The following is a 27912-nucleotide window of genomic DNA, read 5'->3' on the forward strand; positions in this document are numbered from 1 at the left end:
CTGACGCGCCGTTCACTCTTCTTGATCCTATTTATGCAGATCCACCTGATAAGAAGGTCCACGCACTGCCTTTATGGTCAAAAGATCGTTTATTGATTTTAACACAACTCGGTCCAATACCGAATGATTCCTGATATCCTGGCAAAGCCTTCCGTTATCAGGGGCTGCTTGTTCCAAGACTTTAATACAAAATTTCTGTTCATCTGAGTACGGTCAAAAACTTATTTCGAACCACCCTAGCCAGCGCCTCTTCTTCCTTCTTATTACCTCCGCATGCTTTCCTCCACTTACCATAGCGCTGCCTGCTGTTAGAGGTCAGCACTACGCCTTACCAATAACATGGAGAACAAGCATCCTAGCACTATATAAAACTAATTGTACAATGAATGAAACCACAATCAGGCCATGCATTAACAATAAACCAAAATAACCAAATTAAACACATGCTACTCAGTGGCTCTCTCAGAACGTCACCTCTGTGTCTCTGCAGCTGCAGTGGCTGCAACCGTTTACAGGCCTGAGTTAAAGAGAGGAACCTCACAAACTGTGTGCAATCAGAGGTCATATCACGAACAACCATCTGTTTCATGTTGAACTTAGAGCTTAAAGACATTTTTAATAAGTGGATTCATATGAATTCAAGCAGATCAGCAGCTTCATCCTCTAGCTCTGTGTCGTATTCTGCCACATAGAGTCACTGGATGCAACTGCAACAACTGGATGTTTATGGTGAAATGCACTACGTTACTATATTCTCTCTTCCTGTAACTAAGCTTAGCCTGTAAGAGATGAAAATGCTTGGCTATAAAAGCAACCATGAGAGCCATGAGAAACAATACCCACCATGGAAACGAAGCTTGGAGGCAAAAATCAAGGCAGCTCGGAGGGAAGTGAGCCAAATGACAGAGGCCCAGAGAGGTGCAATGAAAAGACCGATGCCCAAGAGGTACAGCCAGATGACCATACCTGAAGCACTCGAAACTGCCAAGCAAAGGCTACAAGCCTTTGAGAGATACACCAGAGATACACCAGAGACAACAAAGCCAGACGAATCAAAGTGTACTCTCAATGGCAGGGTAATAACAACAGAGCAGACCCACCAAGGCTGGAAACTGAACAGTACTGGAAGGGTATATGGAAAAGGGAGGCATCACACAACAGTGATGCACAGTGGCTGGTGGATCTGAGGGAAGACCACAGCAACCTCCCTGAACAGAATCCAGTGACTACCACAGTGGCAGACATCCAACATAGAGTCTCAGGTATGAAAAACTGGACAGCACCCTGGCCCTGACATGATCCACGCCTACTGGCTAAAGAAGCTCACTGCAACCCATGAGCGCCTGGCAGCACAAATGAACCAGCTGCTAAGGGATGCGACTCACCCTGAATGGCTAACCGAAGGGCGAACGATCCTGATAATGAAGGATCCCTCAAAGGGTACAGTCCCATCCAACTACCGGCCAATAACCTGTCTCTCCACAACATGGAAGCTCATGTCAGGCATCATCGCAGCTAAGATAAGTGGACACATGGGTCAATACATGAGCGAAGCACAGAAGGGCATTGATAAGGATACCAGAGGAGCCAAACACCAACTCCTGGTTGACAGAACAGTCGCCCAAGACTGCAGAGTGCGACACACCAACCTGTGCACAGCCTGGATCGACTACAAGAAAGCCTATGACTCAATGCCACACACATGGATCACTGAATGCTTGGAGCTGTACAACATCAACAGAACTCTAAGGGCCTTCATTGCAAACTCGATGAGGTTGTGGAGAACCACCCTTGAAGCCAATGGGAAGCCACTTGCCCAAGTATCCATCAAATGTGGCATATACCAAGGAGATGCACTGTCCCCACTGCTGTTCTGCATAGGTCTGAACCCCCTCAGCCAAATAATAAACAAGACTGGCTATGGATACCGACTCTGGAACGGGGCCACCATAAGTCACCTCCTCTACATGGATGACATCAAGCTGTACGCCAAGAGTGAGCGCGACATCGACTCGCTGATCCACACCACCAGGATCTACAGCTCGGACATCGGGATGTCATTCGGACTCGAGATATGTGGGAGGATGGTGACAAAGAGAGGCAAGGTAATCCACACAGAAGGGATCTCACTCCCAGAAGGAACAATAGCAGACATTGAGGACAATTACAAGTACCTTGGAGTACCACAGGCAAACGGCAACCTTGAACAGGCAACAAGGAAGGGCAACAGCCAAATACCTCCAACGAGTAAGGCAAGTCCTAAGAAGCCAGCTCAATGGCAAGAACAAATCCCGGGCAATAAACAGCTACGCCCTGCCAGTGATCAGATACCCTGCGGGAATAATAAGGTGGCCAAAGGAAGAGATACAGACCACAGATGTTAAGACACGAAAGCTCCTCACCATGCATGGAGGGTTCCACCCCAAATCCAGCACCCTGAGACTGTACGCTAGCCGCAAGGAAGGAGGCCGAGGACTAGTGAGCGTGAGAGCCACTATCCAGGATGAAACATCCAAGATCCATAAGTACATCAAGGATAAGGCCCCGACAGATGACGTGCTGAGTGAATGTCTCAGGCAGTGGAGAACAGAGGATGAGATGCTGGAAGAGGGACCATCATGGGAGGACAAGCCCTTGCACGGGATGTACCACCGGAACATAACTGAAGTGGCTGATCTCAACAAATCCTACCAATGGCTTGAAAGGGCTGGGCTGAAGGACAGCACAGAGGCACTCATCCTGGTCGCACAGGAGCAGGCCCTGAGCACCAGAGCCAAAGAGGCCCAGATCTACCACACCAGACAAGACCCAAGGTGTAGACTGTGCAAAGAGGCCCCTGAGAGGATCCAGCAGATAACTGCAGGGTGTAAGATGCTGGCAGGCAAAGCATACATGGAACGCCATAACCAAGTGGCTGGCATAGTATACAGGAACATCTGCGCGGAGTATGGACTGGAAACCCCAAGGTCAAAGTGGGAAACACCTCCCAAGGTGGTAGAGAACGAGCGAGCCAAGATCCTGTGGGACTTCCAGATCCAGACTGACAGAATGGTAATGGCGAACCAACCAGACATTGTGGTGGTGGACAAAGAACAGAGGAAAGCCGTAGTGGTGGATGTGGCAATACCAAGCGATGGCAACATCAGGAAAAAGGAACATGAGAAACTAGAGAAATACCAAGGGCTCAGAGAAGAACTGGAGAAGGCTTGGAAGGTGAAGGCCACAGTGGTGCCTGTGGTGATTGGAGCACTGGGGGCAGTGACCCCCAAACTGGAGGAATGGCTACAACAGATCCCTGGAATAACATCCGACATCTCAGTCCAGAAAAGTGCAGTCCTAGGAACAGCAAGGATACTGCGCAGAACCCTCAAGCTCCCTGGCCTCTGGTAGAGGACCCTGAGCTTGGAAAGTGGATGAGACCACCCGCGTGGTGGGGTGAGAAAAGAGTGTGTGTATATATATATATATAAATTGGGATGTTAAAATTAGGCACAATTCATTGTCATGACGGCTCATATTCATGTATATGAACCATGACGTTATTCTGCGGAGGTGATGCAGTTGCATAAACGTTAAACTGGTGCACAAATCTATTTTAACCCTAAATTGACTCCATACTAATGGTTCAGCTCTCTGTCAAATTGACAGACACACACACAAACATGGTTCAGTGCAGATCTGTTGATCAGCCTAATGCAGAGTCACAGTAAACTTCTCTTTTTCAGTAGATGAAAAGTATTGAAACAGTTCCCTTCATGTGTTTTTCTTTGTAACTCTGAGCTACCTCTTTCTGGATAAGAGGTAACAATTAGAGAAACAGCTTTACTCTGAAATACTCTAAAATAAACAACTTAATTCTGCTGTTACAGCAAAGTCAAGGCGAAGTGGCTGGCATGCGTAAATAAATATCTGAAGAAAAAGACACTCACACACGCCATCATTCCAACCATAATCACCAAAAGACACATCACCAATTGTCTAAGCGGAGTTAATGTTAACAATCTAAGGTACATATACATACAACATGACACTTTAAAATTTTAGATCCATTGTAAATAGGTCTTTTGTTATTAATGCAATAATTCCAGATCATAATATTGACTGTATGTTTATAACTGAGACATTGATTGGTACTGTTGGAGCAGCTACAGTCGTCGAAACCTCACCACCAGAAAACCAGCTGGCATTTTACCTTCTTCCTGTGATTTTATGGTAGATGGTTTTAAGAGTAAAACTATTCTTCACACTGTAGCCCCAATAAAACAAAGGAAAGTCAAATACAATAACACTATGGAGAAATGAAGAAACTAAAAAGCTAAAAACAAAGTGGGGGAGAAGTAACCTGATAATTCACCACTAAATATGTTTAGAACAAATGATTATTTGCAGCAGAACCGTAAAATATCACACAGACTCTTATGCATGGTTTATTACCAGTAGAATTGACTAATGCCATGCTCTTCTTTGTGGTTTCCCCAAGAAGAACATTGGTCAGTTATAGCTACAAAACTCAGCAGCCAGAGAACTGACAAGGACCAGAAAGAGAAGACATCGCTCCATCGCTGTCTGTGTGTTTTAGAATTCATTTTAAGATTCTTTTACTGGTCTTCAAGACTCTTATTGGTTTTAGCCCATTCTATTTATCAGAGCTGCTCGTCCCCTATGAGCCTTTAGTTCAAGTTTAACAGCAGTAACATGCGTTGCATGCGTCGGTCCATCCTCTCACATGCTCAGTGAGCTCTCTACCGTTTGAGCCAATCTTCCCCTGGTTCCTGGTTGTGTAGTAAACATCGTTTTGTTGAAGTGGGTCTGACAGAGTAAAACCTGCATGTGTCCATTAGCCAGCACACACATAAAGGTGGAGACAAAGCTGCAGGTCTGTGACACGGTTTAGTATAACATTATATTTTCTCAAAGATAGATTCTCAGTTGTTTTCAAAGCAGTGGTGGTCAAGTGAAGCCTCATGAAGCATGAGGCCTCATGAGGCTTTCCTAACGATGGTGCAGAAAAAGATTCAAAGCTTCAATTCAGAAACATTGTACCTTTTTTATGTTTCTAAGGAAAACCTTTTGAGACAATGATTTGTCATTTAGGGACTTTTATGATTGATTTGGAACAGTTATTCACAGAAGCAGACAGTTAGTTGTCTTCACAGGTTTTATTGAGAAATCTGCTGTTGCAGGCTTCAGTTTAGCCTGGCGCAGCATAGATGATGGGTTGTTGCTGTAGAAATAATCAACTTTTTGTTTTTTTAACACAATAACAGTCGTTTTTCACTTGAGAGTAAAGATCATCAACAGTTTCAACCAGTGGACAACTTGATCCTGGAAATGCTTCAAAACGTTTGTCTCCATCCTTCAGCTGATCGTAGAGTTGTGTTAATGTGTTTGTGGGTAGAATTGTATCATCAGCTCCATCTTTAACATTTTCTCCCCAGTACGCGCTCGCTATCCACTTGTTGTTACTGTAACAGCAGAACGCCGACCAGAGCAGTGAAGGTACGTTAACCCTCCTGTTCACTGGTTCACTGTTGCCGGGCTTTGCTCCAGTAATTACGTAGCCTTCAATAACTTTATTACTGTTAACACAGAATTTTTCCATGACACATTTGACACATTTCTCCATTCTGGCCCAGCTGCCTCTGTTGAAAGATCGAACTTGTGGAACAGCGTTTGTCAGAGTTGATGTTGAGGTTTTGTCATCTTGACTTTTTGCATAAGAAGATGGAAGTAAATGGCCCTTGTCGTATGCAGTACCTTCTTTATAATCTTTGTCACCAGCCTGGTTATTGTACTCAACATTAATATCATTATCTTCCATGTTTTTGTCTGTGCCCATGTCTTCAAGCTGTAAAAGTTAAAGCCGTCAGTCAGTGGGACTGTGGTGACTTTGAATCTGTGTGATGCAATAAATATTTCTGTTATGTTCATTGTTGTCCAAACAGAATTTACTTCTAGTAGAACACGATTAATGGACATTTAACTAAAAATTTATTATTGTAAAAAATAAATTGATTAAATATTTAACATAATTCTTGATGCTATTTCAGACCCACTGTACCTGTGGCTCCATCTTCCAGAGATCGTCCGGTCTTCCCGTGTCTGGTTTTGTGAACTTGTAAGCAGAAAACACTGGGATCTTGTTCTTGGTGTCATAAAGCGTCACAAACCTCCTCTCATCCTTGTAAGTCTGGCAGATGACTTTGTATCGGTTGTTGTCCTGTATTTTATCATCCTCCACGACGTCTGGAACCTGAGGAGGTTTGTTGTTAAGCAGAAACCCTTTACAGTCTGACATGGACATCACCACTTCAGATACTGTGGGAGCGATGAACAGGACGCTGAGGAGCAGCAGGAAACACGTCTTTACAGGAGTCATGGTCTCACACTCTGAGAGAAGAAACAATCATCACTATTAAGGGGATCTAAACACACCACTCAAAAACACTATCTTTGACTTTCTTTGACATTTGGCTCCATGGTTGCTCTTAAGAGGCAGCAGAGGATTTATAGGTTTAGTCAGTTAATCCCTGGTATCAGTTCATGAACAGGAAGTTTTGTCCCCAGACTTTTCCTCTCTTTATGTTCACGTATTAATGTTCATCCCACAGAACAAGTACCTCACCCACGAAGAACAGGAACTTACCTTTTCAGGTCCCTTTGAAGATGTTCAACCTGTGTGAAGCGATTTATTGCTCAGTTGTTCAGAGTCAATGAACCTCACACAATAAATGGAACTACTGTATGAAGGCGTCTGGTTTTATAACTGCTGGGTTGTGGTTCTTCTCTTGTCAAACCTCCGGTAAATGTTCCCCTTCTTTACTAGTCCCTCCCTTTCCTTAGTTTCTTCAAGATCAACAAACACTTGATACACTTTGTACAATTTGTACAATTACGAATACCATTGTGTTAATTAAAAAGCACCAACACTAAAATGGTACAAAGTTTAGTCAGAGACACTGTAAGAGTAAAACTAATCATCAGCCCTAATCTCAAATTTGCATTGACCCAATAAAGTCTGTGCAACAATGTCTGTTTGTAATGAAACTTATTTCACATGGTTAATTAGTTCATGATGAGTTGGGAGTGAATATGAAATGTAAGAAATGATCACGTGTGTTTACAGCATGTAACATGTACATAAATAACATATACAAACCTATACTGATGCATACTGTAACAGATAACCTGCATCGTAATGGATCATAATGAAAGCATAAAATATGTTCCTCACACTGAAACTTTGTTACTTTTACTTACATTATTATACATATTAAATATGCAATATTCTCTTAGAAGAAGATGTGGAAACGTTTTGTCTCATACTGTAATTGTTAAGCCTTTAAAATAAATTCTTCATTAAAATGTAAAATAAAAATGGTCTTAAATTGTCGCCTATTTTAAATTCTGCTTGATGATTCAGTGAAGGAATGTTTCCAAACTACTATGTTTTACTGTAAATTGTGTTGGTTGTTACTTAAATTAACAAAACAATTATACAATAACCTAAATAAAAAATAATACATATAAAAAAGCTACAGTTGACAGAAATATTAAATTAATAAAGCTTTAGTTAAATTATTACGTTAATAGAAGACACAGAAACTTCCTACAATGTGTATGTTTACTTCAGATATTTATTTGTACTTGCTAGGTTCGTCTTAAAAAACAAAAAATAGAAGAATAGTTAATTTGGCGTAACATGACCAGTTGTGGTAAAATAATTTCCTTCCTTCTCCTTCTTGTAATGCTGAGCTGCTACTTCTGATTAAAGTCAGTTCCCCATAACTTTTAAGGCCTAACAAAGTGGTAAACAACCCTACATGTACAAATAATCCAATGATTAATGATTACATTTAAAAGCATCATCTTAACAGGGATAAAATAAAACAATATTCCTCCTAAAAAGCCGGCTGCAACCGTTTACAGGACTGGGTTAAAGAGAGGAACCTCACAAACTGTCTGCAATCAGAGGTCATATTACAAACCAACCATCTGTTTTCATTTTCTATGTTTAGCTTTAAGACGTTTTTAGCAAGTGGATTCGTGTGAACTCAAACAACAGATCAGCAGCTTTGTGCAATATTTATACTGTATATTATATAGGATAATACACACACACACACACACACACACACACACACACACACACACACACACACACACACACACACACACACACACACACACACACTCTATTCTCACCCTCCGCGAGTGGTCTCATCCACTTTCCAAGCTCGGGTCCTCTACCAGAGGCCAGGGAGCTTGAGGGTTCTGCGCAGTATCCTTGCTGTTCCTAGGACTGCACTTTTCTGGACTGAGATTTCGGATGTATTTCCAGGGATCTGTTGTAGCCACTCCTCCAGTTTGGGGGTCACAGCCCCCAGTGCTCCAATCACCACAGGCACCACTGTGGCCTTCACCTTCCAAGCCTTCTCCAGTTCTTCTCTGAGCCCTTGGTATTTCTCTAGTTTCTCTAGTTTCTCATGTTCCTTTTTCCTGATGTTGCCATCGCTTGGTATTGCCACATCCACCACTACGGCTTTCCTCTGCTCTTTGTCCACCACCACAATGTCTGGTTGGTTCGCCATTACCATTCTGTCAGTCTGGATCTGGAAGTCCCACAGGATCTTGGCTCGCTCGTTCTCTACCACCTTGGGAGGTGTTTCCCACTTTGACCTTGGGGTTTCCAGTCCATACTCTGCACAGATGTTCCTGTATACTATGCCAGCCACTTGCTTAGGGCGTTCCATGTATGCTTTGCCTGCCAGCATCTTACACCCTGCAGTTATGTGCTGGACCGTCTCTGGGGCCTCTTTGCACAGTCTACACCTTGGGTCTTGTCTGGTGTGGTATATCTGGGCCTCTATGGCTCTGGTGCTCAGGGCCTGCTCCTGTGCAGCCAGGATGAGTGCCTCTGTGCTGTCCTTCAGCCCAGCCCTTTCAAGCCATTGGTAGAATTTGTTGAGATCAGCCACTTCAGTTATGTTCCGGTGGTACATCCCGTGTAAGGGCTTGTCCTCCCATGATGGTCCCTCTTCCAGCATCTCATCCTCTGTTCTCCACTGCCTGAGACATTCACTCAGCACGTCATCTGTCAGGGCCTTATCCTTGATGTACTTATGGATCTTGGATGTTTCATCTCTGATAGTGGCTCTCACGCTCACTAGTCCTCGGCCTCCTTTCTTGCGGCTAGCGTATAGTCTCAGGGTGCTTTTGTGTCTTAACATCTGTGGTCTGTATCTCTTCCTTTGGCCACCTTTTTATTCCTGCAGGGTATCTGATCACTGGCAGGGGCCATTGCCTGGTATTTGTTCTTGCCATTGAGCTGGCTTCTTAGGACTTGCCTTACTCGTTGGAGGTATTTGGCTGTTGCCGCATTCCTTGTTGCCTGTTCTTTTTTTTTTTTTGTTCTGTCCAGCAGTTTAACAAGCAGCATATATTATGCTGAATGCCATATTGTGATGGACAGCTTTGCTTTAACAAGATTTATGGTTTATTTAATGGTTTATTTAGCTAATCCAAAATGTGTGTAATGTTGCTGTGTTGGTGGACAGGTTAGGTTTCTGCTTTAGGGTGTGTATGCGGGAGGGTGGGGTGGGGGTGGGGGGTGGTAAGGGGTGCAACCAGCTGCTGAAACCAAGCAAATCTGTTGAGTGAACAATCGGAGCAAAAAAAAAAAAAAGAAGCAGGGATGTACCTTAGGCTAACACATTCATTGTTGTTTCAACTAAACAACTGTTGTACTGTGGTTTACCTTGGAGATTAATACTAATACCAATAATAGTGCTAAGGTATGTGCACACACTCATACAAACATATACATACAATATACATACATATGTGCATTATTATACATATCTCATACTACTTAATAAAAGTCATGACATACAACACCACAAATTCCATATTCACACATTATTCATATTGGTAGTGATAAGTATCAATAATACTTACAGTTGGATTTGGAAAGTGTCCCACTACAAGGTTAGTAAGGCTGTAGCTTAACATTATTCACCCAAAGGGTGAGGCAGACGTTGGTGCATGAACAGTGCCACTTGTGGAAGCCAGGGTGATGTGAGGGGCTCCGCCACTACGCCCATCCAGCAAGCAGAGGAAGGAATCCCAGCAGCCAGGGAGCCCACACACCTTCAGTTCCAGGAGGGCAGGTGTTGCGACCCAAGCCGCCCACACAGAGCCCCCCACAGAGCTGCAGCAGCAACAGAGACAGCACCCGAGGCCAGAGTGGGCCACCGGGGGTCAACGCTGTCCGCCCCATGAGAACCAGGGGCAAACACTCCCCCCGGCGGGAGGGTCGGCCTGAAAGAGTAGAGCCCGAAGACCCACGGTCCGTAGGGAGCCCGCCAGGAGATGCCCCCGCGCCCAGAGTGGGGCCCGCCCCCAGTCCACCCCCACATGAGCGGAGCGGGGCCGACCCCATCGGCCCGGCCTCATCCCCTGGCGCCACAGCGGTCTGCAGCACAAGGCCAGCAATTGGTGGGGGTCAGCAGAAAAGAGACCACCCAGGCAGACGATCATCGTACCCCGGGCGGAAAACCGGACCCCCCACATTTTAACCGCACCACACGCATACCAACTCACACAAACACAGACGCAAACACCCATCCACATGTGCAACACACATCATCACATCAACACACACACACACCATAGACTCTCTCACAACAAACTAGTCAATCATACGTGAACCAATGCACTCTCAGATACATTCTCGCACCCACACCATTCGCTTGATCACATTCGTGGGGAGGGTAGGTCTCCGGCCTGCCGTGTTGCCTGTTCAAGGTTGCCGTTTGCCTGTGGTATTCCAAGGTACTTGTAATTGTCCTCAATGTCTGCTATTGTTCCTTCTGGGAGTGAGACCTCTTGGCGTACAGCTTGATGTCATCCATGTAGAGGAGGTGACTTATGGTGGCCCCGTTCCGGAGTCGGTATCCATAGCCAGTCTTGTTTATTATTTGGCTGAGGGGGTTCAGACCTATGCAGAACAGCAGTGGGGATAGTGCATCTCCTTGGTATATGCCACATTTGATGGATACTTGGGCAAGTGGCTTCCCATTGGCTTCAAGGGTGGTTCTCCACAACCTCATCGAGTTTGCAATGAAGGCCCTTAGAGTTATGTTGATGTTGTACAGCTCCAAGCATTCAGTGATCCATGTGTGTGGCATTGAGTCACAGGCTTTCTTGTAGTCGATCCAGGCTGTGCACAGGTTGGTGTGTCGCATTCTGCAGTCTTGGGCGACTGTTCTGTCTACCAGGAGTTGGTGTTTGGCTCCTCTGGTATCCTTACCAATGCCCTTCTGCGCTTTGCTCACGTATTGACCCATGTGCCCACTTATCTTAGCTGTGATGATGCCTGACATGAGCTTCCATGTTGTGGAGAGGCAGGTTATTGGCCGGTAGTTGGATGGGACTGCACCCTTTGAGGGATCCTTCATTATCAGGATCGTTCGCCCTTCGGTTAGCTATTCAGGGTGAGTCCCATCCCTTAGCAGCTGGTTCATTTGTGCTGCCAGGTGGATTGGATCATGGATTGCAGTAAACTTCTTTAGCCAGTGAGCATGAATCATGTCAGGGCCGAGTGCTGTCCAGTTTTTCATACCTGAAACTCTTTGTTGGATGTCTGCCACTGTGATAGTCACTGGATTCTGTTCAGGGAGGTTGCTGTGATCTTCCCTCAGATCCACCAGCCACTGTGCATGTGTTGTGTGATGCCTCCCTTTCCCATATACCCTTCCAGTACTGTTCAGTCTCGAGCCTTGGTGGGTCTGCTCTGCTGTTATTACCCTGCCATTGAGAGTACACTTTCACGGGTTGTGTTGCGAACAGCCGGTTTATTCGTATATCAGCTCATTGGTTTCTGTGATTGTTGTGGTAGGGATCACTCTCAATGCTGCATTCACATCTTCCATGAGACTTTGTCGTTGTAGTGGGGTTCGGGGTTGCCTGTTCAATCTCGCCATGATCTTATCTTTCAGGTCAGTCGCTGCCTCGCTCAGCGTATCTGTGCTCATTGGGGCTTCATACCCAATTTCCGGTTGGGGAGATGGTGAAACCTCCCCTCTGACCTGACTCCACTTGAGTAGTAGCATTCTAACAGAGCCTTGTTCTCGCATCTTAGCCATTTCTTTCTTGTTCCAGTAGTGCTCTGGTTCACACCTGACGCAGACCTTGTTAGACCGGGAGATGTCTGAGCCGGTATCTCATGTGGTTCATTGTCTCTCATGATATGAGGTAGGTGGTAGCTTGAAGGGTCTTGCCCAAGGACCCACACTGGATGCTTATTCGCCATAACCCGAACCGGGGAACACCCATATACAAGTCCTGCGACTTTACCAATTGAGCTATCCAGTGAGCTATGATATATGGACACTGGATATGGATATCATCATGTGACTAAGCTTAGCCTGCTGGAGAAGCAAATATTTATTTCCCCCAGATAAATAATCTTTACTAATATTGTTTGTTTTTTGACTTTATGCACAAAAATTGTTTCATCTAATGTATAACGGAACCTTTGACTCTTCACGTTAACAGTATAGATACAGTGTATGGATAGATTGATACAGTCTTATGGAGTCAGTTTAGGGTCACAATAGATCTCTGTGTGCATAACCAGATTTGTGCCTGTAGACTTAGTGGGGCTATACCATGCTAACGTATATAAGTTGGGCCTTTAAAATTGGGCGCAAATCATGGCAAAATTTACATGTAATATAATGTGTTATATTTAATGATCAGACAGACAAGACAGCTCTTATTCATGTGTATGAAGTGTGACGTTACTCTCGTGATTTGCGGAGGTGCGTGAACGTTAAACTGGTGTTTCTGTTTCTGTTAATGCAGCGTGTGAGCCGACAGTCTATTAGCAATGCCATGCTATGTTACGATGCAGCTGGAGTTAAGGTGGGTACGTTCCAGTAACGCTGCCATTATAATGTAGTTCATTTATCTATTTATTTAGATATTACGCATGCACAAATCAATTGTGACCCTACATTGACTCCATACTGTCTAAGTAAAACTAATGGTTCAGCTCTCTGTCAAATTGACAGACACACACACAAACATGGTTCAGTGCAGATCTGTTGATCAGCCTAATGCAGAGTCACAGTAAACTTCTCTTTTTCAGTAGATGAAAAGTATTGAAACAGTTCCCTTGATGTGGTTTTCTCTGTAACTCTGAGCTACCTCTTTCTGGATAAGAGGTAGTAACAATTAGAGAAACAGCTTTACTCTGAATACTCTAAAATAAACAACTTAATTCTGCTGTTACAGCAAAGTCAAGGCGAAGTGGCTGGCATGCGTAAATAAATATCTGAAGAAAAAGACTTTGGACGAACTGGACATTGACACTCACTCACACACGCCATCATTCCAACCATAATCACCAAAAGACACATCACCAATTGTCTAAGCGGAGTTAATGTTAACAATCTAAGGTACATATACATACAACATGACACTTTAAAATTTTAGATCCATTGTAAATAGGTCTTTTGTTATTAATGCAATAATTCCAGATCATAATATTGACTGTATGTTTATAACTGAGACATTGATTGGTACTGTTGGAGCAGCTACAGTCGTCGAAACCTCACCACCAGAAAACCAGCTGGCATTTTACCTTCTTCCTGTGATTTTATGGTAGATGGTTTTAAGAGTAAAACTATTCTTCACACTGTAGCCCCAATAAAACAAAGGAAAGTCAAATACAATAACACTATGGAGAAATGAAGAAACTAAAAAGCTAAAAACAAAGTGGGGGAGAAGTAACCTGATAATTCACCACTAAATATGTTTAGAACAAATGATTATTTGCAGCAGAACCGTAAAATATCACACAGACTCTTATGCATGGTTTATTTCCAGTAGAATTGACTAATACCATGCTCTTCTTTGTGGTTTCCCCAAGAAGAACATTGGTCAGTTATAGCTACAAAACTCAGCAGCCAGAGAACTGACAAGGACCAGAAAGAGAAGACATCGCTCCATCGCTGCCTGTGTGTTTTAGAATTCATTTTAAGATTCTTTTACTGGTCTTCAAAACTCTTATTGGTTTTAGCCCATTTTATTTATCAGAGCTGCTCGTCCCCTATGAGCCTTTACAATGACAATGATTTGTCATTTAGGGACTTTTATGATTGATTTGGAACGGTTATTCACAGAAGCAGACAGTTAGTTGTCTTCACAGGTTTTATTGAGAAATCTGCTGTTGCAGGCTTCAGTTTAGCCTGGCTCAGCATAGATGATGGGTTGTTGCTGTAGAAATAATCAACTTTTTGTTTTTTAACACAATCACAGTCGTTTTTCACTTGAGAGTAAAGATCATAAACAGTTTCAACCAGTGGACAACTTGATCCTGGAAATGCTTCAAAACGTTTGTCTCCATCCTTCAGCTGATCATAGAGTTGTGTTAATGTGTTTGTGGGTAGAATTGTATCATCAGCTCCATCTTTAACATTTTCTCCCCAGTACGCGCTCGCTATCCACTTGTTGTTACTGTAACAGCAGAACGCCGACCAGAGCAGTGAAGGTACATTTACCCTCTTGTTCATTGGTTCACTGTTGCCGGGCTTTGCTCCAGTAATTACGTAGCCTTCAATAACTTTATTACTGTTAACACAGAATTTTTCCATGACACATTTGACACATTTCTCCATTCTGGCCCAGCTGCCTTGGTTGAAAGATCGAACTTGTGGAACAGCGTTTGTCAGAGTTGATGTTGAGGTTTTGTCATCTTGACTTTTTGCATTAGAAGATGGAAGTAAATGGCCCTTGTCGTATGCAGTAGCATCTTTATAATCTTTGTCACCAGCCTGGTTCTTGTACTCAGCCTTAATATCATTGTCTTCCATGTTTTTGTCTGTGCCCATGTCTTCAAGCTGTAAAAGTTAAAGCTGTCAGTCAGTGGGACTGTGGTGACATTGAATCTGTGTGATGCAATAAATATTTATTATTATTTATTATGTTCATTGTTGCCCAAACAGAATTTACTGCTAGTAGCAGCAGGAAACACGTCTTTACAGGAGTCATGGTCTCACACTCTGAGAGAAGAAACAATCATCACTATTAAAGTGTGAAACAACCCCTGGTCTAGTGGGTTTTGTTGCACTGTGTTGTAAGTTTGAACATTTTCTAAACTGGAGCTACAGTATTAAATATGATTTAGCATAAACAATGCTAAATACTACTATTTATTTTAGCCATCCCTCTGCCCAGAGTGAACGCAGCAGCAGCAGCAGCCTGTGAACGGCTTCTCTTTGACGTGTCCGCCTGTCTGTCAGTTACTGTGGAGGAGAAGAGCAGGACGTCATCAGAGGTGAGACCACGGCGCCTCCAGTCAGAGCTCCCAGACATGTCTGATCGATGGTCACCACAAGCACTGGAGAACCACCTGGGTCTGGGTTTGGGTAACACCAGGGGGCCGTGGGTCAGTACCAATAAAAGGGCGACGTCCATGTGCCTCAAACACAACAGCAGGAGATAAACAAGAGACAGATATGAAAGATAGGAACCTTCCTGACAAAAAAAGGTTAGAGGCGACAGTGAGAACCAGTGTGTGTGTGCGTGTGTGTGTGTGTGTGAGTGACACTAGTATCAAATGCAGAGGGATGTTTGTGTGTGTGCAGTGACGCATGAAGAACTGGGCTAATGCAGTAGCAGAGATTAGACGTCATGGATCAGGACAGACACACATGTAGGAAGGAGGACGAGGAGGACGAGGAGGCAGCCAGAAACCAGCAGGACGGAGACGCCGCACTGGAGTAACACTACTACAGTACTACTCAGTACTACTGCAGTACTTTGTAGTTATCTATCAGATCTGAAATCATCACGGTGTCTGAGTGAAACAGTTTCCTGGACTGGAAGACGACCGATGGATTCTAAGACTGTGTCTGAGGTAAGAAATCGTTTCATGTGTTATAAAGTTGTAAAGTCATAGAAAATGGCATTAGACTAAACCTGTGATGCACTAAAGACGCTGCTCCTGATTCATCATCAGATGAAGGGGAGGTTTGAGGAGCTCAGTTTGATCTGTGAGCAGATGCAGGTAAACGAGGAGCTGAAATGTTGCTGAATAGATTCTAGAGCTGCAGTCACACGTTCACTGATCAAACCTTCACTGTGGTTCAATCAGCTGATGTTTATTTGTCCCGTTCATTCGTTTAGTTATAATCGCTGATCTTTGTGTCCCATCGATGGATGATTCCAGTCGTCTCCTCGCGTTCACATGTCTTTTCCTTCACTGTCTCCTCATCCCTCTACAGTAAACTGATCTTCACCGTCAAAGGTCAAAGGTCAAACTGTAAGAAACTTTGTCACATGCATCTTTAATGAGACCTGCACGCTGTTCTGGAGTCAGTGTGTTTATGAATGATTAAGACGTTTTCTTATTGAAGGAACGATTTATTATTGATGGATTATGAAAGCCAGTAATGACTGATTGCATTATTGATTAGAGCAGAGAATGCAGCTGCTCTGTTTCCACCACGCTGTCCTGAGGCTTCTTCCGTGTCAGCGCCTCAGCTCTGCAGTCGTTCTACCTTCATGCTCAGATCAAAGGAACCTCATTTGAACGTTCCGTGCTCCTTCCCGTCCAGATGTGCTGGCGTTCCTCCTTCTGCTCCAAGTTCCGCCACGTCTTTGGAAAGTCGGCCTCTAAGGAGCACAGCTACGATGGAGTACCGATCACTCACAGTGTCCATGACAACCACTACTGCGCAGCCAACCCCTGCTTCGTCGCCGTGGTGACCGAGTGCTCGGGGGGCGGCTCCTTCGTGATCCTGCCCATCCATCACGTATGTTACAGCAGTTAATCCACCTTCATCATTCATCATTTAAAAGCTAGAGCCACGAGGTGAGACGTGTGTGCCTCAGACCGGCAGGGTGGACCCTCAGCACCCCAGGGTGTGCGGCCACACCGGCAGAGTCCTGGACGTGAAGTGGAACCCGTTCGATGACCACTGCATCGCCTCATGTTCAGAGGACTGCACTGTAGGCGCCGACCTCCCCCTCTGTTTCTGTTCATGCAGTAAAGTCCCATCCACAGTGAAGTCATACAAGCACTGCTTCTGTCCTGGGGCCCAGGTGAAGATCTGGGACGTCCCAGTCTGTGGAGTCCAGCAGAACCTGACGAGGGCCAGGAAGACGCTGACGGGTCACTCCAGGAGGGTGGGGCTCATCGAGTGGCATCCGACCGCTGAGAACCTGCTGCTTAGCTCCGCCTACGACTACAAGGTCAGGAGCTGGTTGGTCAGTGGCGCCGCCACTCAACATCGGCTTGACTGATAACACGAACTGAATCAATTGGAATATTACCTACAACTTTTGTTATTGTTTGTTTTAATCACATTATTTTACAATGTCGAATGACTCCACACAGTCTGCTTTCATAGAACTGTGACTATTTGCTCCCCTGGGTTTCGTCTACTCACTGACCTCCTTCGGCCCAGGTTCTGCTCTGGGACGTGTCCGGGGACGGTGCAGTGATCAGGTGTCCGGTCCGTGTGATCCTGACGCCCGTCCACCGCCGTTTCCCTCCAGAGATGCTGCTGCTGTCCGTCAGCTTCAACGGCGACGGCAGCAGGCTGGCCGTCACTTCCAGAGACCGACGGGTCCGAGTCCTGGACCCCCGGACGGGAAAGGTTCTACAGGTTTGGTTTATGACACCAGCTCTGATCAGATCTGAAGGCCTCGATGCAAATAAAAGTCAAACCGAGGCTGCTGGCGGCAGATATTTAGTCCCTGTCCTGAAATCGGACCTTAAATTTCCCTTTCGATCATGTTCTGTCTTTTCTCCTGCTATTTTCCACTGGCCTCGTCGTCCAGGCTGGTGGTTCTGCTGCAGACGTCTTGTGGTAAACGGGCTTCTGTTCCTGCAGGTGTCCAGCAGCAGGTCACACAGGGCCACTAAGGTTTTATACATCAGTGGGCTGGGAATGCTGCTGTCCACAGGGAGCTCAGCCTGGAACCACAGACAGATGATGCTCTGGGACCCGGTAAGTACCATCAGAACTATGCTGGAGCTCACTGCCAGTCCTTCTGTTCCTGCCAGAACCCGGATCTTGACCCGGTTTGACGTGTGTTTGTGCAGGACGACCTGTCGGAGCCGCTCTATGAGGAGGTTCTGGACGGCTCAGCAGGAGTCCTGTTCCCGTTCTACGACCCAGACACACACATGCTCTACCTGTCTGGAAAGGTGACGCAGCAAACACCTGGTTACTGTAGAGTCACGTCCTCACCTGGGACCAACAGAACCTGTCGACACATTTGAGCCCAGCAGGTCAGGCTCGTCTTCCTGAACCTCTGTTGTTCTAGGGTGACGGGAACATCAGGTTCTACGAGCTGAGCGCTGAGAAACCGTACATCAGCTTCCTGAGGGAGCACCGGTCTGCGCTGCCACACAAAGGACTGGGTGAGAGCAGCGTCGAGGGCTCAACGGGCCTCAGGTTCAGCTTCAGCATAACGAACTGGACCCCTTTAAGGGAACGAGGCCAGAAAAGTCACTTTACCAACTATCAACAATGAATTACATCTACAGAGAAACCAGTGGCACAACGTGACCCCTTTAGACATGCAGAACACACCTGTTAATTATGTTACTGTTTATTCATGATTTGCTGATGAAGGGAGATCACACTGCTCTAGTTCATCATTGCTGACCTCAAGCCCAAACTAAACCTCTAACTCACCTCACTTCAGGAGTGATGCCAAAACGAGGCCTGGACTTTGGCGCCTGCGAGGTTTTCAGGTTTTACCGTCTGATCACCGTCAAAGACCTCGTGGAACCGCTGTCGATGATCGTGCCACGAAAGGAGGTTAGATGATCCAGTTCACTGCATTTCATACGTGGTGAACAGAAGGTGAAGAACCCAAGCAGCTGAGGTCTTTGTCTTTACAGCCTGGTATTTTCCAAGAGGACTTGTACCCGATGACAGCTGGAAACCAGGCAGCCATGACGGCTCAGGAGTGGCTGTCAGGGATCAACAGGGGTCAGTGCATTGGAGCCAAGATGGCCGACAGACACTGGGGGTTCTCCAGAGCCACAGACCTGCATGTCGCCCACCTGTGCCTAAACCGTGCCCTCACTGAGCCTAGTGACCCAGCGAGTACAAGCTGGACTGTGGCTCTGGAGAACCAGTGTTGGACTCCACTGGAGCCGTGCCTCTAGTTTCACCAACCACTCATCCTTTACTCACCATCAGGACCGGTTCTGATGTCTCTGAAGCCCGGGAGCGAAGTGACCAACCCCTACCCAGAAACCCCCGCTGAGAAGGGGGTCGCGAGGCAGCGGAGCTCCCTGCGGTTCCAGACGCGTCCAGCTGTTGGTGCCGTCACCAGGTCCAACCTGATCCTCATGGAGGAGGTACAGCATCAGACCTTCAGAGCTGCAGTAACGCTGCTGAGTCTAAAGCTGCCGATCGCCTCCTCAGGCTTTCATCCAGGAGCAGCTGGCCTACCAGGACGCCAAGTACCCCAGAGACTGGGGCGACCCGTCGGTGTGGCAGCCGGACGACACCCGCGTCCCTCTGTGGACCTACTGCTGCACCCCACACTGCTGCGAGCCCGCGGAGCGGGCGCCGCCCAGCGCCGGCCGAGAGGTGACGCAGGAACGCCGCAGGTCTGAGGCCTCTTCTTCTCTAGACCAACAATCCTTTCATTTGTTTCAGCTCCTCGAAGCTTTTTACCGGCAACAAGACGAGATCAGAGGCCTGAGGGAAGAGCTCGACCAGAAACAAGTTAGTATTCAAACCCAATCACACGTCAAAGCCACATGACCGAACACCAAATATCTGACGGCCACAGGATCAGTGCGCTTTGCTCCTCAGGTGAGGATCACTCAGCTGGAGCTGGAGGTCAAGAACACCAGGAACATGAGGGCCACCTTCTGACTCAAGCACAGCTCCCACCACCAACAGGAACGTTCAGCCAAGCACGAGCTAAAGGCTCAGAATGTGAGGAGCAGACAGTCAATATCCCATCTCCTCATTCAGCCTGAACCTCAACTGCTACAGATACAAGATGCAGATGGAAAATGCAGCACAAACGTCGGGCTGAACAAAAGTGGAGGGGACACGCCAGGAGGAAAATGTTAAGATTTTATTTACAACGTCCTTTTTATGTTTTGCCTTTAACTTACAGAAAGTAAAAAAAAAATTAACTACCAGTCAGTGTAAGTGTAAAGGAACAACCGATCTCTCATCAAGGAAATGAAAAGAGGCAGAGACAGAGAGACAGAGTCCCCAAACAGCCACACAACAATAAACAAAAACCATTTCTTTGAAAAAATATTTCTCTTAAAAAGCTCTGTTGGCAAAAAAAAGAGAGAACACGGTTTACCCTGAGCGCTCGGCCTCGGGGAACGGGACGAGGAGGGGTCACGGAGGGGGTCCGGGCCGACAGAGCTGCTGCTCAGCCCCAGAGACACGACGGAAAAGCAATACACCAACATTTTGTTGTTCTCATTTACACTTGTTTGTTTGTTAAATGGTGTTTTACTCAATTTTCAGCAGAAAAAAACATGACAAACTGCAAACTTTTCTTGCTTATGTTTTGATCAAACAGTTCAGTTCAGAAACAGCATCCTGTCACACGGAACCCTGAGCTTCTCATGACTGATGAGGGTTTGTAAATTGGACAAACCCACGTTTCCAATAGAGCACGTTTAGCAGGGTGAAGTTAACCGGCTTTGAGCCACGCTGGGCTGGCTCATGTCCTCACATTAGCTCTGAGGGCTCAGGTTCCAGTCTGGAAGGTCATCTGTTCCCAGACTGGATCCTCAGTTCATGTAATCAACAGTTAGAAATAACTAACAGCCTCTGGCTTCAGCTGCTAAAGTGTAAGTTATGCTTGTCATAGGTTGTTTCACAGATTGTTGATGCCTTTGGTCAAATCTGTGGTATTTTCACAGCTTTCCAATGGTTCATAGACCCAATTAACAGTCAACACAGCTGAGGACTGGGACAAAACTTGTGTAAATCAGAGGGGGGAAATGTTTACAAAAAACAAAAACAACAGAAGGTGTTTTGTCAGAGGGAGCAGACAAATCAGCAGAGGGAGAGACCAGTGTCAGAAATGGGACGCAGCCCACAGGTGCCGATGGGGAGAGGGCGGGGTGCAGGGGTCAGGGGGGTTGACAGGGTCTAAGTAGGTCCTCATTCATCATCATCATCCTCATCCTCATCTTCCCTCTTCCTCTTTTCTCCTTTGGTTGGAGACGTGTCCTCTGTAGAAAGAAATGTAGAACACAATGACCAGTATGAAAAACTGGAACTGATCATAAATGAAATATTTTGTTTAATGATAACAACCCAATATACACAAAGACAAACAACCTGGTTTCTGTACATGAAACTAACGCATCTGGATTTTAACTTGTTGCTTGTTCTCTATCAGCGGATCCAACCTTTTTTGCTTGTTTAATGTCACAATGTTTTCACTGAGTGGAAATATGCAACAAAATAAAATAAATAAAACCTCCCATTTTTTAAACATAATAAATGTGACTCCACTGTGTATGCAACTTTTATTTTATTTTATTATAATTATTATTTTATTATATTAGCAGCGCCTCGTAACATGTAGAACGCTTGCTCTTCAAGTGGCGGAGCAGCTACATTGCTAGTCAGAGCCGGTCCCTGCATATTACACAGAGCAGACGTGTGCGTAGGAACGAGTCCATGTTTTAAGTTGGACTCCTGGTAATTTCTGCTAAAAGCAGCTGTTTTCCTTTTCTTTGTAGTCATAGGCTCTTCTGTCTCCTCACTGGAAAGTATCTTTGCACTCTGGAAAAGGGCCAAAGACGTTTGCCGCTAGCTTGGAGGCTTCACTTTAGCAGTAACTTGTTACCGGTCGGAGCAGCCACTTACGAAGGTGACAGAGGCAGGAGTCTTCACATGCATCAAGAGTGAGTCGTAGATGGATTTAGCAAAATCCAATAATTTAAAATAAACATTGTTTAGATTTACACTATAAATAAAACAGAAATAATGAGAGTTAAGTCACAGCCTGGGGGTGGGGACCACTGCTCTGTATAGTTCAGCTTTGTGACGTAACCCTTAATCCTGTCCTCAAAATATCAGGATCTTAATTCCTGATGTTAAACTCTTTTCATCATTAAAACATGACAATAATTAGTTTTTACACCGTTGATATACATCGTTACTTACCATCATCTTCCTCATCATCGTCCTCTTCATCTTCCTCACTGTCCACATCTCCATTCACTTCTCCATCCTGCAAAGAAATATAAAAAAATTGATAAAAAAGGTCTTCAAAGTAGATCCCAGACCAGAACTATGGATTCTCACTAAAGGTGTGTTGTGTTACAGCGCCCTCTGCTGGAACACCAACAGCTACACAACTCCTTGACAACACCAGAGCTTGATCATGTAAAACTAATGTTTAACCTATTAGTTATAAAATAATTTGTAAAATGATTACAAAAAGAAAGGTCACTGTGAAAAAAAGATTTACTTTAATATTTTAACTAAATTATGCCTTGAACACTGAATTAGAAACTTTGCAAGACATTTAAGCAAACAGTGGTCACATCTTCCCTGAAACCTGTTTAAGCTTAAAAACACACCTCGTCATCCCCGCTGTCATCATCGTCATCGTCTTCTGCCACTACGTCCTCCTCATCTTCGTCTTCTTCCTCCTCAAAGTCCTCGGATTCACCCTCTGGAACACAAACAACATAATCAGGGTCAGAAAACAAGTTCCTCCTCCTAAACTGAATGAACCTCTTCCTCCGACTCCTTTGACTCAAGTCAAAGTCAAGATGCAGTTCCAGACATACAAGGTAACAAAATTACGTTTGCTCTAACCCGAAACATTATATATAAAACAAACACACTACTGCACTCTCTCACATACTACATACATTATATACACACACATAATATAAATGATATATATGAAATATAAAAAGGTACATTTTAATATATTTCCTCACCATAAAATTGCAGATTAGTTTTTAAGGACATTTACTGGGTTTCAGTTCTCTTTTCCCCCAAGTCACAATAATCAGAGCCGCGTTTACAGCCACCGCTCACATCAACAAACACTCACCTTCTTCATCCTCCACTCCGTCACCTTCTCCATCTGAGTCGGACGCCTCGCAGTCGTCGATGTCGTAGCCATCCAGGTAGGTGAGCTGGGGCAGGAGCTTGAAGATGGACTCCCTGTAGTCGGCCAGGTTGGTCACCTCGCAGTTAAACAGGTCCAGGCTCTTCAGCTGGGGCAACTTTTTCTGGAGATCAAACAAAAGTAACTATTACATGGCTTTTCTGGTTCTTCTCAATTCTGAAGTAATTCAAAAAAGATTTTAATCAAAGAACTGAGACAATGGGTTTTGTGCATTTCCCCAACTAGAGTCTAAACTTGATAGAAGCTGTCAAAAATAAAGACAATCTAAGGCATGAATAGAAATCTAGTTGCACAAACATATTTCTAAAGCAAAACGACCCGTTTAAGCAGATAAATAGTTGTTGTAAATCAGAGCTCAACCCACCAGCGGCTCCAGTGTGCTGATGTCTTTGAACTTGTTGCCGCTGAGGTTAAGGTGCGTTAGATTCACCAGCCGCTCTGCCAGGACCTCTAGACCCCCTGATATCCTGTTGTCACTCAGCTCCAACTGCAGAGGGAGAACGAACATTCACGAGCTGCTTAATTGCTTTATTTGAGTTTACATAAAAAAGCACATTAACAAAAAATCGTGCTGGTTAAATCCCAGTAAGTTGAACACATTTCATTTTCGATGCTTGAACATTCAGTGTTCAGAACTTTTAATTTTTAATTGTAAACAGCCGTATTACAGGTAGTTTACCATTAGTAGTTAAAGGTTATAAAATCTTTGTGTAAATATCTCCCGTCACGAGGTGGACACCTGGGGCAACCAAGTTAAAAAAAATTAATAATAATAATTTAAATCTAATGGGTACGACTTAAAGTCAGGTGCACTTTTTAGCCTGGAAATTCTTACATTTACATTACATACAAATTACCAGGAAAAGATCTAAAAGGTGTGTTATTGTGTAACAGATTGTGTCATTTTTGTCTACTAAAGTACACAGTCATTACACATGTTTAGATTGATGCCTCAACTGGGTTGAGGACAGACTTGTAGATGAAAAACCTGTCTGAGCAGGTTAACTAACGTGATAAAAACTCGTGGCAGCGTTTGTCTCCATTACCTTTTTGAGTTTGTCCAGTTTGGGGACGTCTGCTACGCTGGTCAGGCCGACGTTGATGAGACTCAGCAGCTCCAGGTTGGAGAACTCTTCTGTGATGCCTTCGATCTTTCCCTCACTGGAGCGACAGTTGTCCAGAACCAGCTCTGTGACCTGAAGGGGGGGGGGGGTTTAGTCTGGTGGCTTCATTTATACAATTCAGTCAAATCAGCACCAGAGGCAACATGGCAGGAAAGAGATATTATATAGAGAGCAAACCTTGACATAAAATCTGCAGGTGAAGTAGATGAAGAACAAACATTACAATTTTTCATTACCTTTAAAAATGTGTTACATGTTTTCTCTTCTCTGCATTTGAGGACAAATTAGAATTAGGATGAATTATCTCAAAGTTACAGTAACACAATGTGAAGATGTGCGTATTAGTAGGCTTTTAGACGTCCTGTGTTCATATTTATTGGACAGTCACTCTAGATGTTTGTTTTAGAATTACTAAAACTTTTAAAAGTATGAAAGCTTTGTATTTTAAATGCTTGATGTACAACCACTCTTTGAATGCACAACAGTGACATCTGCTGGAGAAAACGATACAGTGCTCAAATCTGTGGGTTTGTTAGAAAATATTCTCATTAACGTATTATGATCTGATCACTTTCAAACTGCAACTTCAAGAAGCAGTTGTGAAACCAGTGTGACATAGCAGCCAATTTGGAAAACCACACCGATTTTGATCTGTGACGTCACGGATCAAAAGAACTTTCTACAGGAGTTTATCTTTGAAGGTGGTGATGGTACAAAGAATGATTTGATTAGAATGTGTTTTGGCACAATTGACCCGGTTTAAACTTTTCAAGCAGCTTCCCCCTTTTTTATTTGGTGCATTTCTGCCCATTTGCTTGTTAAATTGACTAATTTCTTCATTTGATAACGGTGGTTTGATTCTTACACACTCAAACAGTCACGACAGACAGCAGTGAGTCCTGCAGGCTGCATTTAAACATCAAGTCTTTGCAGCAACACGCTCCTAATGAGTGAAGGGAACGAGGTGAAACCCACAGTTGCAGCAGCGTAAAGTCAAGGTATTTCCCCCACAGTGTTTCCCCAGAGGTTTAGAAACAGAGTGAGACATTTACATGTTTGAGCAACTAATGATCGAAAAGTACAAGCTGCCAGTGATTACATTTATTTTTTAATTATTGAGTTAGATACATTTATCAGATTAATTTCATGTGAAATATTTATCCATATAAAAATATTGGCCTCTTATTATACCATTACTAATATCTAATATACTTCTGTGCTGCCTTAAACCTACTTTGAATAGTGTCAGTACTTGTACTGAATTATCTTCTCACAATGCAAAACTACTAGTAAGAGTGATGTTACAGTTCAATAATTCATTCATCAAGGGATTTTAATGAGTCATCGCGTGTAATCCCCCTTCTTCTTGAATGTGAAGCCCGTAGGAAACACGTGTTTTACACAGTGAAAATGTAATTAATCAGTGCCCGAGTCTGTTACTCAGAATAGTGTGGTTTCATGTTGGGACGGATCCGGGACCAAATGTGAGGAGACGTGTTTGGAGGAAAGGGAGCGTGGCTTCGTGTTGGGACGAATCCTGGAGCGTCTGTTTGTAAACTCCGCACACACGTGATGCTGCTAAGTTAGCTCACTGCTAGCAGTCCGGTAGCCGCTCGAATCTATTTCATAACTTCTGTTTAGGAGTACACAAATCAGCAGGACTGACAACTATCTGCTGTGCAGCGGTTTCCTCGCATCCAGGAGCGTTCAGCGGAACCGGGGCCCACGAAGGAGCCGCTCCAGCGAGTTAGCGCCAGCTCGCCTCGGCTACGCGCCTGTAGCACGTTACGGAAACGGGCCCCGACTAATCTCTGGAGCAGCGAGAACAATATCTACTTTTTAGCACATATTACTTGAATCATTATACGTTTGACGAACGCACAATTCTCCGTTGTAGCTGCGTATGTTATTATTCATCAGCAGTGACGTGTAAATCTAGAAATAATAGTCTCCTGCCTCGAAATTAAGAACGTTATAACATGACGAGTGGTTTGTTTCCTGCTAGCGTTAAATATTGTATCACTGTAAAGAATCTAAACAAATATTCCATTACAGTAACAAAAATGGTTTAAGGTGAGTAAAGCAGCTAACATGTTTAGTTAGGTCTTGTTTAACCGTAGCTACCTGCTAGATAAGGTAAAGATAACAAGGCGCCAGATATTAGCCGGATCCAGTGAAGCGGATGTGCAATTGTGTGCCCGGGCAGGAGGCGAATAAAAGTATTTTTTGATGCGTTTTTATATAATTCTTTTATAATATAAAGGTTTGATTTTTTTAGTTAGAAACACACCGTGAACGTGAGTATTAAAATCAAGTAAATGCGTGAAGCAGCTGCATCGCAGTAATGAAAACATGCGGTTCGTCGACTTTACGAATACACCTAAGCCTTAGATAGTGAATTAAGTATATAAATATGAACAAATTAGTTAAACTCCGTCGTAAAAAATAGCGCTGTGTTCATTACACCGACATTCTAGCAGGTTTCAGGCTCTGCCATGTGCTCGCCCCCGTCTCCGACCGGTGAAGTTTACACCGACAAACCGAACAAACACAACTCACCTCTGTCGGCGACCGGTGCCTCAGTTCTAAGGAGACTCTCTTCTTCATGTCCATTTTCCGCTGGATCGTGGCCTGAAGTCGGGTTTCTGTAGCGCGGTTAAATTGTTTCTCCTCGATCTTCTCTTCTGTGTCAACACGAGGGACCAGCGTGAAATTAGCGACAATAAAAACGTATGGCTTCCGGGTGATATTTTCAAAATAAAACTCAAGCGGAAACGCGAAAAGACTATGCCAAATAAATATATAAACTCAACAACAGGTTTTTGTGTTGTTTGCTTGTATGGTTTAAAATAATTGATATCTCTAATTACATTGGGCATTTATCAATTTACCCAATAGGACACTACAACGTGATTCACAATAAATGACAGACGGAAAAAAAATACAGTACATTTAAATGTGTCTTTTTAAAACCGCATCTAACACGCAACAGGCTTTTGTTGTGAATATTTGCAAAGTTGTCAACACTAGATGTACTGGGTAAAAAACTGCTTTGAAGGCGGTACATTGTACTTCCGGCACTTACCTATGTCATTCCGTCCAACTTAATAGATTGCAAGACGTTGCTGTGGCGTGCTCTAAAGTGGGTCAAACCGTTTGCGGCGTTTGCGTACCATTGTAAATGTAGTGTTTTTGCCTGACAAATTCAAAGTCAACAAATGCGCAACAGTTTTATATAAATACATTCTCAAATAACATAAGTACATCAAATTTGTCATGTATTATATATGCACTGATAATACACCACGGCTGCAAAATGAGTCATTATTTGTATTTAATAAACTATGAGGTTGTGCTTTCAATGTAGTATTTTGTATTAACTTTTTCTGAGGATCACTTGAATCAGCAAAAGGAGGGAAACGGGCAGCAGGAGGTAAACATGGCTCCACGGTCATTTTAACTGGCTCCACGGTCATTTTAACTGTGGCTCCACGGTCATTTTAACAGCATTTAAATAGAATTTCTGCAGCACACGTCTGTTACATATATATATGTAGAAATATTATAATAATTTATTTATGATAACCTTATCATAAGTGATATGCTGACATTT

General features: G+C 44.2%; 4 protein-coding genes across 6 annotated transcripts; 2 read left to right on the forward strand and 2 right to left on the reverse strand.

Moving 5' to 3' along the window:
* Positions 1-5124: 5124 nt before the first annotated feature.
* Positions 5125-8459, reverse strand: LOC114868993 (endonuclease domain-containing 1 protein-like). 3 transcript variants are annotated; one of them, XM_055513892.1, is made up of 3 exons: positions 8206-8459; positions 6062-6390; positions 5125-5896 (listed from the first exon to the last, which is right to left on the reverse strand). In XM_055513892.1, the coding sequence occupies exons 1-3, from the start codon at positions 8222-8224 to the stop codon at positions 5867-5869; spliced, it is 378 nt and encodes a 125-aa protein (XP_055369867.1). In that variant the 5' UTR covers positions 8225-8459; the 3' UTR covers positions 5125-5866. The 3 variants fall into 3 exon arrangements, with proteins under 3 accessions (XP_055369867.1, XP_055369854.1, XP_029028578.1); XM_055513879.1 differs by having other exon boundaries at positions 5126-5848; positions 8206-8457; XM_029172745.3 differs by lacking the exon at positions 8206-8459 and adding an exon at positions 6647-6763 and having other exon boundaries at positions 5126-5848.
* A 7013-nt stretch (positions 8460-15472) lies between these two features.
* LOC121202690 (coronin-2A-like) lies at positions 15473-16869 on the forward strand. Its single transcript, XM_041073571.2, has 2 exons — positions 15473-15925; positions 16626-16869. The coding sequence occupies exons 1-2, from the start codon at positions 15902-15904 to the stop codon at positions 16839-16841; spliced, it is 240 nt and encodes a 79-aa protein (XP_040929505.1). The 5' UTR covers positions 15473-15901; the 3' UTR covers positions 16842-16869.
* A 21-nt stretch (positions 16870-16890) lies between these two features.
* Positions 16891-20286, forward strand: LOC114843631 (coronin-2B-like; the record flags this gene model as incomplete). The annotated part of the gene is made up of 12 exons (XM_041073873.2): positions 16891-17019; positions 17113-17262; positions 17478-17678; positions 17907-18023; positions 18119-18223; positions 18343-18439; positions 18727-18842; positions 18926-19016; positions 19230-19390; positions 19458-19625; positions 19695-19763; positions 19854-20286. Coding segments are annotated over 12 exons (1467 nt in total), but the record flags the coding sequence as incomplete, so codon positions are not given.
* Positions 20110-27026, reverse strand: LOC114869175 (acidic leucine-rich nuclear phosphoprotein 32 family member B-like). The gene is made up of 7 exons (XM_029173140.3): positions 26859-27026; positions 24222-24371; positions 23540-23662; positions 23098-23278; positions 22613-22707; positions 22194-22260; positions 20110-21250 (listed from the first exon to the last, which is right to left on the reverse strand). Exons 1-7 carry the CDS (start codon positions 26910-26912, stop codon positions 21180-21182), a joined length of 741 nt encoding a protein of 246 aa, XP_029028973.1. The 5' UTR covers positions 26913-27026; the 3' UTR covers positions 20110-21179.
* Positions 27027-27912: the final 886 nt, after the last annotated feature.

Source organism: Betta splendens, chromosome 2, assembly GCF_900634795.4.
Source record: "Betta splendens chromosome 2, fBetSpl5.4, whole genome shotgun sequence".
NCBI classification, from domain to species: Eukaryota; Metazoa; Chordata; class Actinopteri; order Anabantiformes; family Osphronemidae; genus Betta; species Betta splendens.

What these genes read in the sequence shown, in the direction of transcription:
- LOC114868993 (XM_055513879.1), bottom strand. An exon ending in TCTGGAAGATGGAGCCACAG is followed by an intron (nt 5,849 to 6,061) that starts GTACAGTGGGTC and finishes TAACTTTTACAG; the next exon opens with CTTGAAGACATGGGCACAGA.
- LOC121202690 (XM_041073571.2), top strand. Translation starts at nt 15,902, where the DNA reads ATGGATTCTAAGACTGTGTCTGAG. An exon ending in ATTCTAAGACTGTGTCTGAG is followed by an intron (nt 15,926 to 16,625) that starts GTAAGAAATCGT and finishes CTTCCCGTCCAG; the next exon opens with ATGTGCTGGCGTTCCTCCTT.
- LOC114869175 (XM_029173140.3), bottom strand. Translation starts at nt 26,912, where the DNA reads ATGGACATGAAGAAGAGAGTCTCCTTAGAACTGAGGCACCGGTCGCCG. An exon ending in TCAGCACACTGGAGCCGCTG is followed by an intron (nt 23,279 to 23,539) that starts GTGGGTTGAGCT and finishes TTTGATCTCCAG; the next exon opens with AAAAAGTTGCCCCAGCTGAA. An exon ending in ATGACAGCGGGGATGACGAG is followed by an intron (nt 22,261 to 22,612) that starts GTGTGTTTTTAA and finishes ATTTCTTTGCAG; the next exon opens with GATGGAGAAGTGAATGGAGA.